At 39.1% G+C, this 13,267-nt stretch overlaps 1 protein-coding gene across 1 annotated transcript in view; it reads left to right on the forward strand.

The window, feature by feature from the left end:
• LOC128740749 (protein O-mannosyl-transferase TMTC2) overlaps positions 1-13,267 on the forward strand; it is a 407,393-nt gene that overhangs the window by 361,179 nt on the left and 32,947 nt on the right. Inside the window, exon 8 of the mRNA XM_053836313.1 lies at positions 8,970-9,214. Within this exon, the coding sequence (XP_053692288.1) occupies positions 8,970-9,214 (245 nt within the window). The remainder of the gene's footprint in view (positions 1-8,969; positions 9,215-13,267) is intronic.

The raw sequence follows: 13,267 nt of genomic DNA on the forward strand, positions 1-13,267 counted from the left end.
GACAGGTAAAAACCATGGCGGGTAACCGTCAGCAGTGGAGATCTCTGATTTGATTCTTGACATGGACACATCAGTAAGTAAGTAAGTTCACTACAAAAACTTTTTTCATGCCAACGTAAGAATCAATAACTCAATATTAAGTGACCTGAGCACAACACTAATAGTTCTTACAAAATGGATAGTTTACCTTTTAAACCGACTGGTTTCGGGAAATAGGTTTCCCATCAACGGAGTGATTTCCAACTGATTATCTTGAAGAGATCGAGCTTCTACATCCTTAATTTAGTCAAACTGAAGAGCGGCGATATTATTGGAGCATCGTCCTCATTCATTAGTGGTTGCTCAGTTGTAGATATCTGCATAGCCTCCCAGGCATGTAAATGTGAAAAATACCAATAGGTATGATAAAACTTAATGCGCATATGCTGCACAACTACATAAACTGCTGAAAATGTATTACTTATTCATTAGCGTGTAACCTTATTCTTAAAAATGTTCTAAAAACCTTCTGAAGAGTGGGTCACTTAATCGGAAGGCAGTTTTATAGGGGTTATCAGAATGTTCTAGTGGAGCTCATAGTTTTATTAATGGGTTTAACATCTAACACTCAGCATTCATTAACATTAATCCTACTGACAATCTACATGAATAAAACATTTTTACATATTAACTAGATTACGTTTAAACTTTGCAAGCGGTGTCTGAAACAATCGCCTCTATTGTACACAGGCTTCTGCCGTGCTCTGCAGAAAGTCTCAATTCTCGGCGTTTTACTGGCAAAGCACAGAAGAAGAAGACAACTCGATTTGCTCTCTCTCTCTCATTCGGATGTTACCTTCTCCGATGCGACGAGTTTTGTTTTGCTTTTGCAGTGCTTTGCTGCTTTGCTCTGCCACCGAGTGAGCATCATTTTGATTCCATTTTTCTTTTCCTGTCGGAGCGCTACCGAATGCATGCTCTCAAGATCACGGAGCAAATCGTTCTAGTCCATATAATTGCCTATCGCATATTCTCTTTGGGACACAAAGCAAGTAGTCTCGTGTCTCCAGTGTGCGAAGAAAATATTAGCTCTGCTTGTCGTTGTGCTCCTTCTGCGCAAGATGAGTGGTCGTAAGAGAAAACAGTATTCAGGCATCGTTCGGAGGGAGAAACGGTTGAACAGAAAACGAAAGCACTTGATCGTTGTGAGGAGCAGATTGCGCTGCCTCTGTATGCAAAGACGAGCAAAATGAAGCCTTATTCTCGCGTACTTTTTCATTTCGACGTATCTGCAAATGAGAGATTCTCTTCGTGTCTACTCTCTTCCGCTTTTAACGGCGATACTAATGCATTGAAAAGAAAATTTTCAAAACATTTGGCTAGCTAGTGACTCCGGCAACCGATTCATGCAAAGATGATGTGTCAAAATGCATGAGTATCGCCGCAAATAGCGGAAGAGAGGAGACACGAAGAGAATCTCTCATTTGCAGATACGTCGAAATGAAAAAGTACCTGAGAGTTCTACATACTGATCGGAGCCGGATTCGATCAGAAATTTCGCTTCGATCAGAATATAACGTATGCATGTAACACATGTTACATGCATATAATATATTCTAATAACACATGTCGATCGGGATTCGGAATATGGTTTCTGATCGAAACAGGCCCGATCGAAAAGTAGAATCGAGGCGAATAAGCAGAACATTTAAAATCAAAGTGACTGCATACACGATACTACATACAACACATATCTCTAATTGGCTCATTTTGTCCGTAATCGGTTCTACTAAAATCCGACCGAAAAAAATCTGTGCTGCGAAGGGCACGTGGAGCAGCGTTTATGTTAATTTGAGCGAGAATGTTTGTCATTTGTAATTTTGTCATTTGTTTATTTGGAGAATCCAACTCGCCCAGCAAATCTTTCCTGATGAAGAGTATCCTATCAATATTTCTCCTTTTGGCGAGATTTTCCATAACATGTCTCAACTACATATATCCGTTTCAAGCACTCGTTGCCGATGTGATAACTTCAAGTAATGGGTTCTTTTTCATAGTTATAGCAAATAAAATACTAAATTTTTAGGTCATCAGCGTAGAGCAATCTACAACCTCTTGAAAGCACAGTGCACACGTTATTGAAAAATAAGAGAAGCAGTAGGGGCTCAAGATTGCTGCCTTGTGGGACACTAGATTATTATATAAAAGCTTTATTATATAAGAGATCAGTCCTTCCCGAGTAACAATTTGGGTTTTATTGCATTCTTATGATAGCATTTAAAACCGAAATTCGTGTTGTAGACCACCATAAGAGGACAATAAAACTTACATTGTTGCTTGGATTATATCCTTTTCCCATTAAATGACTATATTAAACAAAGGAAAATTATTTGATTGTGCTTCCGGTTGCCCATTTGTAAAATCTCTGATTTTACATTTCGCACCATCAAATTTTGTACCACTTTTAATAGGATCTTTGCGCTAGCCCCGTAATTTTCCTATAGTCTAATAACCGGCTGCAAAGTCTGTCGATAAAGAAGGGTCAAGTTCTGAAGGACGTTTATACCCATGGCTCTGCTCTGCTTTTGATCGCAGCTCCGGCGAATTTGAAGGGTTGTTGCACATTGTTGTTGGCAGCATACCAATTCCTGAGTCATTCTCCGGTAGTAAAAGAAGGCCTAGTCAAAATGTAGAAACATTTCTACTTCGACTGGTAATAAAATTGAGTAAATATTTACAAATGCAAATTTTTAAAGCTAAATTTGACCGTCTCAGGAAATAAAAATAAATCAGAAAAACGATACGATTCATGAGTTCAATTTTTTTCCTAGCATTTCTGATTCCCAGGTCGTGTGGGTGTTCGGTAATAGCTAATGGATTCGGTGAAAAACGTAGCACCGTAGTAGAGCTTATCATTTTTCCATTATAGGATTCTACCGAGCAACGATTTGCTACTAGTTGGCAGCAATCCTCATTTGTTGTGACAGATAGGGATACTGATCATCTTCCAGTACGATTTCCGATCGTCTCGTATTACGCCATCGAAACAAGTCGAATGGCAACATCGAAAAGTGATCAACTTTGCTTTGAGACTGACTAAGTGAATACCACTGCAGGGACCCTCTACCAAAGCCGAGCCCTTTGAATAATATTTCCCTTGAATGCGGCTTTCCCACGCTAGAGAGGTGTAATGATAATTACTATGAAATATGAAGCAAGAACAGTCATTAAATCACAAAATAGAAATAAGATGTGCCGGGACACTTTTTACCCTTTTTTTATTCTATGGATACCGCACGCTGGAACCTTGCTTGACTCAATGAATGATGAAATGGTATGATGGCTTAGTACGCCGAGCTCGTCCGACCATCCGACGGTAGCACCTCGGTCCTATTTGGGCACACATAGAAGCAAGCCAGAGGGGAAACGAGCCGTCTGTACTTTCATTATGAATGTATGACGTGTTAGGCTTCTTGTTGTCGACCGCCCAGAACCTTCACCGGAGTTGCCATTCCTGCCGCGCCGCCACCCATCGTGTAGAATATTCATGAAAATCATCATTACGCTCTTGATTTAATGTTGGTGCAATGATGGAAATGAGTTTGTCCTGTGTTGAAGGGAAAAGGTAGGCGTAGGGAAGTGATAACGATGGGGGCCGGGGTTATGTACAGCATCCAGGAGATGCTTACCGTAAATGTTTTCGTTATGATAGGCAGAAGCAAAATGCGAAGAAGATCTAAGCCAGGCCATGCTCGTCAAGTAAGCAAATTGAGTCTGTAGCATTAATTCGCTCTGTGTTCTCATCGGCTTTCACGCGGAGCGCGGTTAAGTGGTGCAATTTTATGACAAGTTCTTTGCTGAATGGATGTAGTAAAGTGTAACTTGAGTGTGATGAAAATATAGAGCAACCCATTTCAAATCTTTATGAATAGAGCAAGCGCCCGCATACCCTCCTGGATGCTTTGACACATTAACATGTGAAGAGCTATGAATCCTTTATGAAACCACCTGTTTCGCTACCACTACCACTGCACTGCTGGTGTTATTTGTCTGGCTTTTTTTCAGTTTCCGTTCAATTTACGAATCATTCATCGGCACAAAAATAAATATTGCAACATCAATAGCTGCAGTAGAGAAGAAGCAGAACGAACAACTGAAAGTGACAATCGAATGGGAAAACTGCAGCCACAATCCCATCCGAGTACAAATGCCATTGGTGCTATATATTACGTCTGCCGAGAGGGGGCCGGGCGTTCCATAAGTATCGAAAGGTTCTCCTCTCCGTCCGGGTCCGGGCGGAAAAGTAGAGTTGAATTATCATCTATTTCACAAAATTGGGAGTAATGGAGAGGAAAAATCATTTATATTTTCCTGGTTCTTGTCGTGTACAGTTCCTATTTTTTATTCTCCTCTTGTCCTGTGTCCAACCGATACAGCGATATATCTCATCGAGATGGGACATCGGATGCTGTCTGCCGTGTCCGCTCAGGGCAGGGACGACCGGGGGTTGGTGGTGGGTCTGTCGAAGATCTCCACTCCAGGTTGTTGTTTCTTCTTTACACTCGATTCTTTCGGTTGATGCGTGTGCTGCAGCATGGTAGGTAGGGCAAGGGAAAACAAAGGGGTGGGATTTTCTCTGTGTGCTATTTTGCTGTTTTGACAGCACAGCAAATTTAATTCGGGTAATAAAATGAAATTGGATGTGCGGCAGGTCAATCTCGTGGTCACCGAGTTTGTTGGCAAAAACAAAAGGGAGGCCATGTGCTATGAAACCAACCCAGAAAAAATGGAACTGTGGCATTCTATGCGATGAAGGAACAGCATTTTAGCTGGGAAGATGTGAAGAATGTTTGGCATAAGCCACGGAAAGGTTTTTTTTTATAAATGAACCATGAAATATTGATATGTAAAATAAATTAACTTTAAATTAAGCCATTATTGATTATTCAAGCTTCATTAATTTTGTAACCATTACAAAATAAGTTTGTAACTAGGGTATAGCAGTGTTAGAAGGTGCGACTCTGCATGGTTTCTGGCTGCCCAATCTTACAGCTGTGGATTTGGGGAGACATTTGCGAATATTGGACTGAAATGCCGCAATAACTGTAACAATCGGAATTATACTTTTAAATCGACTTCTGGAACTGCTCCCAAAGAGCAAATATTCTGGTGACAGGTCAAAATCGAACCATTCGTACAACAATGAAGTTAGTTGATGAGAATTAGGACATATTTCAATCTACTCCACCAGTGGAAGAGTGTCCTAGTTTGCTACGTGGACATTACTAAAATTTTTAACAGATGTGTCTTTGCGGATTGGATTGCAGCTTCCCAAAGACCACCAAAATGCGGTGTTCGGGTGGGATATACTTCAACCTTTTCAATTTTTGCAACTCTCCAGCTGCAGATATCGTTGCGACCAGATTGGACTTTCAGCATACAATAAATACGTTCAAAGTTCAAAACTGAGCGCTGCTGTATTTTCCGAGTATAGTTCCACTATTTTTCCTCCACCGAAGGCCAAACGACGAAGGGGGCCTAGACAGATCACTCGCCAACACTAGCGTGCCCAGGCACAAACGGAAAGTGGGATATCTGACCTTTTAAAAGAATGTTTTGGCCTGAAAAATCGAGTAATTGTGGGATGGCGAATCTATTATTACTCATCACAAAAATACCAACCAACCAGGTTGAAAATTCCGGATTTTTTGGATTTTGGACTAATTTGGGATTGAAGTTTGAACTGGAAATTGAACTTGAATTTGAAGTAATTTGGTCTGTAAGTTTTATTTGCAATTAGAAAAGAAATCGAACTTAGAAGGGAATTGGCAGCTTTTATTATGAAATTGGACGTGAAATTTTACTTGAAATTGGCATTAAATCATACTTGGTATTGGACTTGAAATTGAAAAATATGCATTAATAGAACATGCATTTCGACGTAAATAGGATTTAAAGTGGTCTTAAGATTAGTCTCAGAAGTAAATTTGGTTTTAGACTTGAAATTGGAATTTCAATTTTGCTACAAATTGGATTTGTAAGCAGTGTGAATCTGTGTTATCTTTTCCAGTCCCATTTTTCTTTGCTCCGTTGCATTCTATTTTTTCTTCTTCACTGTACCGTTTTCATGGTCTTTACACTCACTCTTTTCTTCTTTTTCCTTCCGTTTTTCCTCTTCTTCCTTTAGTTTTTACTCTTTTTCTTCTTGTTTTTACTTTATTTCCGTCTCGTTTCTTTTTTCGTTTTTTTTTTCTAACTCTGCTCCTTCCCGTTTTTGGTCACAAAGTGTTCCGTTTTTCTTTTGGATGTCCCGTTTTATCGTTTTTCTGTCGCAGTTATTCTGTTTTGGCTCCCTTTTTTCTGTTTACTCTTTAGTTATTGTTTTTCATCCCCTCTTTTTTGCTATTTTTCATCAGTTTTACCTTTTTCTTTGATTAGTTTTTTCTGTTTCTCTTTTCTTCTTTTTCTGTCTTACTTTCCCATCCAATTCCCTTTTTGTCCCAACATTATCCTTTAAATTTCATTCAATTTCTTTTTCTCGTTTTCTTCGTTTCATTTATCGGTTTTCTTCTTTCTTTCTCACTATTCTTTTGGTCTTTTAGTTTCTCTTGTTTCCGTGTTCCCTTTCTTGTCTCGCCTTCTCTCACTATTATCACTATTTTTTCCTTTCCCGTCTTCTCCTTATTTGTCTCGCTTTCATTCGTTTTCTCTCGTGTTTTTCCTTATTACTATCCGCTGTTTGCTCTTTCTCTTCTTTTTCTGTCCCGTTTCCACCCTTTTCAGTTCTGTTTTTGCTCTTGTTTTTCTCTTGTCTATTCCATTGTTCGCCTTTTTTCTTCCGTTTTCACACCCGTTTTTTCCATTTTTTCAGTTTCGTTGTTTGTTTACAGCCCCGTTAACTCCTTTTCTATTTTTGTTTTCATCTACTCCATGCTTCCTCTTTTCAAATCCTGCTTTTTCTTCTTTTGTGTCATATTCTGTTTATTATTTTATCCCGTTTGTAAGAATTATGTTTCATTCTTCCGGTTTCATTTTCCCCCCACTTTCCTCTTTTTAGTTCTCGTTTCACAATTTTCCTGCTCCCACATTTTCTCCTTTTCCATCCCGTTTTTTTACTTTTTTTTACGTTTTTTCTGATTTTCTGTCCAGTTTGTCCACATTTTTATTCCCGTTTGGCTTGTTCTCTTTATCTTTTTTTCTTCTTTTCTCTTATTTTTATTCATTTCTCTTCCGTTCACCCTATTTTTCTGTCCAGTCTCCTCTTTTTGCCTTGTTTTCTTCTTTTTCACTTTTTTCTCTTTTTATCTTTCGTTTTTCCTCCTATAGTGACATTTTCTCTCGTTTTTCTAACCTCTTAAAAAGGTCATGGGCCAGTTCACTGCCAGCACTTTTGTATGAAGATGACACTTAAATACAATAACTCGCAGATCATTGGAATGTGGCACAAGAAGCTATCTCCATTCGTTTGAAGGCCATGGCAAAGATCCAGAAAATTAAAAATGGGTTCCACATGAGCTAGGTAGGTAGCAGGAAAACTGTAAAATCACATGTAAATTGTACTCGCCAGTTACACAGCGAAGTTATTGCTCCATCGGATTGTGATTGACACTGAACAGTGGATTGGTTTCGAGAATCCTAAGCATCAAAAATCTTGAAATGAAAATCGCTATCAGATGGATTTGACGTATGATATGACCTACTCAAACCTAACAAAATCGTTAGTATTATACACTACCGACAAAAAAATCAATAATATAACCGAGACTCAGGTGAAAAACGACCAGAATATAAAAAGACAACACTGAATGATTTTGCTGCATGACAATACCCCATCACATGCTGCAAAACCGGTCAAGGAACCGATTAAGTCATTTGGCTGTGAAATTCTTTCGCATGCTTACTGTCACATACTCATTAGACTTGGCTCTGACTACCAACCATTTGCATCGATGGGACACACACTTGCAGAGCTTCAATTCTTTCGAAAATGTGGGAAAATGGTTTGAGGAACGGTTTGCTTTTAAACAGGAACAGTATCCACAAATTGCCACTGATAGCAGAGAGATGGGAAAATGTATAACTGTCAATGGAAATTCCTTTGAATAGAGCAGAGTTTTCATTTTAATACAAAAAAATCCAGTTTTTTACTTGTCACGTGGTGGACGGTCCTACATCAATTTATCGTACATCCCATGCGGATGTACACGTTTAATTTTTGTTCACTTTGCTAAACACCCACATGTTAAATATACAACATCAAACTACGTCGCAATTCACGTTATCTAAATGCTCACCACCAGCCAGAAGTAAAGAATTCCATCAATGTTTCATATTTTTTCCCCGTTACGCATCGTCTCATCGTAAAATCACGTTGAAAGCTTTTATCCGCGGACATCGTTCTGCGCTGTGTGTATGTGTATATGCTTGTGTGTCATTGCCCATTCCGGTCCGCACCGCAACCGTTTACATTGGCATTGCGACAACTACCAACGCTTTTACACGTTTGTCCGATTATGAAAAACCATCAGTCCGCCTTCCGGTCCCCGCAGTCAGTGGCAAGGCGGCAGGCAGTGGCAATCTGTCGTCTAGAGCGAAAAGTAAGATACTTTCCCGAGCGTGACAGCAACGTGAAAAGCATAAAGTGCAGTCCAATTATCTGTGGATTGGCGTTGTCGTAGTCGACTCTCGAAGCTAGATGTGACAACGTCCTCCCAAAGTGGCCCCTTTCTGCTTTCTTGCAAAATACTTGAGCTCCTCTGATGACACGACTCCTATGCTATGGTTTGCAGTTTAGCGCAGAGTATACTGCATACGGAACGACTTTCGGTGGTGAGGTCAGAAAACCTCAACTGGATTAAAAGGCTTATCTTTTTACGTAAAACCGAAAGAAATGTTCACTCATTTCCTTTCTACATAATGCTCTTATCGCTGACGTAACACTCGTGGCTTAATTATCCCGTTTTTTCTTTCTTTCTATTTTTTTTTTCTAGTGGCCTATCTGAACCTGGGCACTTCACTGATAGCTCTGGGCCGGTGCCAGGAGGCAGCCAGCATTCTACGGGAGGGCTCCAAACTGGACGGTGCCGGACTGCGCGATCGGGCAGCACACGACAACGCCCGGATCAGCGCGCTGCTGCAGCTGGGCAATTTATACGCGGACCAAGGCAAGCTGCAGCCCGCGTTAGCCGTGTACCGAGAGGCACTGCACATACTGCCCGATCGATACCCACCGCAGGTGAGTGGGGATATTGCATATTGATTGGTCAATTAGTAATATGCAGCCTCGAGGCTGTCCTCCCCCGGATGTAAAAATATCCAAAAATTTAGATCAACTTTAAGCTTTGTTAAAACAAACGTAACTTACAAACAAGCGAAAAAATACGCTATTTAAACGATATTGTACTAAACACACATTACACCGGCTTATTGTGCACCATAAAGGGCAATTTGATTACCGTAAAAATTAGCAACAAACAGGCACAGGGAGAAGGCGTATAATAAAACTACACGGTCAAAGCGTAGCGCATACCGAATTGAGCGGAGAGGACATAGGAAAAGAAATTGTCCTCTCGATAATAAAAGTAAACTACACGATAGCGAAAACGGCACGCCGTTAACACACAGCTCGAATGAAATATCCTACTTATATAGGTTAGACGGTCATAAAAACCGGCCGTCTTGCCGCACGGCGCGCGGTCTGAGCCTGATCGGTCGTCGTCATTCGGTTTGCAGTCGGTCGGTATGAAAACCCTTCAACCAGAGGTAATTTGACAGGATTTACGGTCAAATGAATTCAATGCAATTATTTAATTTACGCATTATATTTAAATACTGCTGGTAGTTACGTTCTCTGATTGGCATTAAATCAAGAAAATATCCCAATTAGCAGCTAATATTTGAAGAAATACTCATAGAAGTTTTCATGACATTTTTTCTACAAAACCGAATATAAAATCTGTTTTAATACAGACTAAACAACTGTTAAATTCATATAAGACTAATGAGGCCCATGCTATTTAAAGAAAGTTCTCGTTGTTATTATTTCAATCTAAATATCGATACCAATATGAAATTCAAGATAGTTTTATAACCTTCGTTTTTGAAAACTATCACGTCAGAGAGCTTTTGAGGCGAGTTAGTTCTAATTTTTCTCTGTTAAGTAGGGATTTAATAATCCAGGGATTTACAATCCATTTCAAACTGTTGGTAAAAAAAATCTCAATTTTTCAAGACGGCTGTGAATGCATTGTTTTATACGGTTCACATGGAAGAGTGTCATCAATTGTTTTAAGGCTTCTAGCAGCATTGGAGCCCAGTTAGCTGCCGGGTACGATGCTGGCCAAACAAGCCAGTTGTCGTGTGTTCGAATCTCGACTGGGCGGTGCAGCTACAGAGTTAATAGGAGCTTTGCACTAGCCCCGTAATTTTTCTGTACTCTAATAACCGGCTGTGAAGTCTGTCGATAAAGAAGGATCAAGTTCCGAAGGACGTTTATACCCATGGCTTTGCTTTGCTTTTAGCAGCATTGAATGTTAATATTCAATTATTTTCTATGATGCAGCAGCTAGTTAGAGCTTTTTATTGATTCATGCTAGCTAGATAGTTACGTACGAAAAAATTATTTCAACCTCAAAGAGCATTATTGTCCTGCTGTAATGGAATCAGTTTCATTTCAGCCAGATCGATGTCAATGAACCGCTGAACTGAATAGATATTTACTGATTAACTGATGCTTTGTAAATTAATCACTTTCAATAGGACCGAAATGAATTGAGGACTGTTTTTTTTATTTGGTTCACAGGGAATTAGTCATCAGGGAAGAGTGATTGTAGCATTCCACTACTAATTTTAAGCTTTTAAAACCAAACCAACTGTATCAATTGCTGATTGGAAAGCATCAATCGATGAAGATAATTAGTGTTTGCTTTTTATTTGAAACTTTTCCAAAAACAACAGACATTTACGTTCATATAAAATATAATTCAAATGGTGTATAAAATGACAACTCGAATGTCAGTTACTGTAGTAACGACTGTGTTTGATTATTTTATGCCGTCCTCCGACGGTTAAAGAATTACATACCGTCAAACGGGGTAACTTGCAACAGTTCTCAACTAGGAGTGCAAGTGAAAACTTATCTGTAGTACATTTGAGAACATTTAATTAATACAAAGTTATTAGGTCTACCATAGAACAATTTCACATACTGAGAAAAAATTTGCGATTAATATTGGCTGTTGTAGAATTTTATAACTAATTTGTTACTAGCAACCCCTTCAACGGGGTAACTTGCAACGATAAATATTTTTTGGAAATTGAACGAATTTAAAGATTTGTATAATTTTCTTTTGACTTGAATATGGAAATGATAATCCGACTTGCGATTTTTAATGCTTTTGCTATGAATATACGCATAAATGTTCTATGTTGCGTTGGGGAAAAAAATTTATGAGCCCCGTAACGGAAATTACAGAAATAACGTTTTATATTATTCATGCAGTTGATATTCCTTGTCTGGATCCGATAGAGCTGCCTTCTTGAAGGACCATTCACATATTACGTAACGCACTTAGGGAAGCGGGAATTGTGTAACAACGCATTACACGTGAAGCGGGAGAGTTAAAAATCATCGATATCTCGGTTACGTAATATATGAATGTTCATTACGTTACGAGTGATCGTAATTAGACACTGTCAGTTTGCTGGTCGATTCTCTCAGTAATGTTATTTTTGGTTTGGCCTCTTCTATGGCCATTTTCAGTATATCCAGAGAAAAACTGGCATATTTCCGACTTACCGAAAGTATCTTACAACACAGACAAACAGACGAGACACTCGCGATAATTCCAATGTCCAATCAAAAACCACTCATTTTTCAAAAAAGTATGTTTCGCAATATGGCCACACCGCGGCGCGCGAGTGTTACTTTGAGTTTTCAGTATAAAACCATTCAAATGTACAAAACCCGCGATATTCTAACCACAGCATAAAACCCTGCAAATGCAAGCTACTCCGCAACATGCATAACAGAGGGTGCTAGTGTGCAAGCAAAATGTGCAGAACGATGGTTTTTAAAGGATTTTCTTCCAAGTGTCATGTCAGTTCGTTAGTGCTTACACTCTTCAGGTGTACTTTAGTATTATTTGATGCAAAATTAAATGATAACGTGCCTCTTGAAGGTAACGGAACAGTTTTTTATATCTACCAGCTGTTGCAAGTTACCCCGTTTAAGTACTTATTTTACAAATAACGTGGTAACAAGTAAGATAAACAAAACTAGTCGTCATAAATCAATTATTTTGTTTCGTTATTGTTTATTTTACTATAAAAAATGTATGTTAGGTTACTTTTACTTGAAGTGCCTGTGGGCGACACAAACGTTTTACTGACGATAAATTGACGATGAATTTGACACCATCTTGTTGGATTTTTTAAAAATCACCAAAACAGCAGAAAATCAGCATAACAGTATTTAAGGCTTCTTTGAATTGTTAACAACAAGATTCAGTGACTGATATTGATTAAAAATTGAAGTAACAGATCAAAAAGTACAGTAAATTGGATCGATGTAGCGTTGTTGCATGTTACCCCGCTGTTGCAAGTTGCCCCGTTTGACGGTACTGCAAGGTTTAATCCTGCTAAGGTAGGTGAATTTTTCCAAAATTTATTTGTTATCGTTACGGTTGTTCCTACAGCAAGTAGTAACCGTATGGTATGATAGTATAACTGCAATGTTTTGATGTAAATGTGACAATAGTTTATTGATATTCAGCGGGATCGGATGGGATTCCAATTCCATCTGTCGTCATCGACAAATGTTTGGCACGTTTTGGCTGATTCTTTGCAAGCAAATTTCAACAAATCGCTGGAGCAAGGTAAATTTGCTGCAATTTGGCAAGAATATTTCATGTTTTCAGTATTTGAAAATACAGACCATCGGAATATGAGCCACTATCGTGACATAGCTAGTCTCTCTGCCGCCTCTAAGCTATTCGAAAATGTAGTAAACACCTTCATTCGGTCTTGAACGAAAAATTATGTCTCACTGATCAACACGGATTCATGTTTGGGCGATCTGCTGGAGCGAATCATCTCAATCTTACATCATCATGCATATTGCACATGGAGCAACAGGCTCAACTTGATGCAATCGACACTGATTTGAAAGCAGCGCTCGATAGTATTGACCACAACGTACTGCCAAGGAAAACGTCATGACTTGGAGCTTCGTAGAGGTTCACTCTATGGCTAGGTTTGTATCTGCTTGGCAGAAGTCTGCGTGTGAGTC

This window comes from Sabethes cyaneus, chromosome 3, assembly GCF_943734655.1.
Source record: "Sabethes cyaneus chromosome 3, idSabCyanKW18_F2, whole genome shotgun sequence".
Taxonomy (NCBI): Eukaryota; Metazoa; Arthropoda; class Insecta; order Diptera; family Culicidae; genus Sabethes; species Sabethes cyaneus.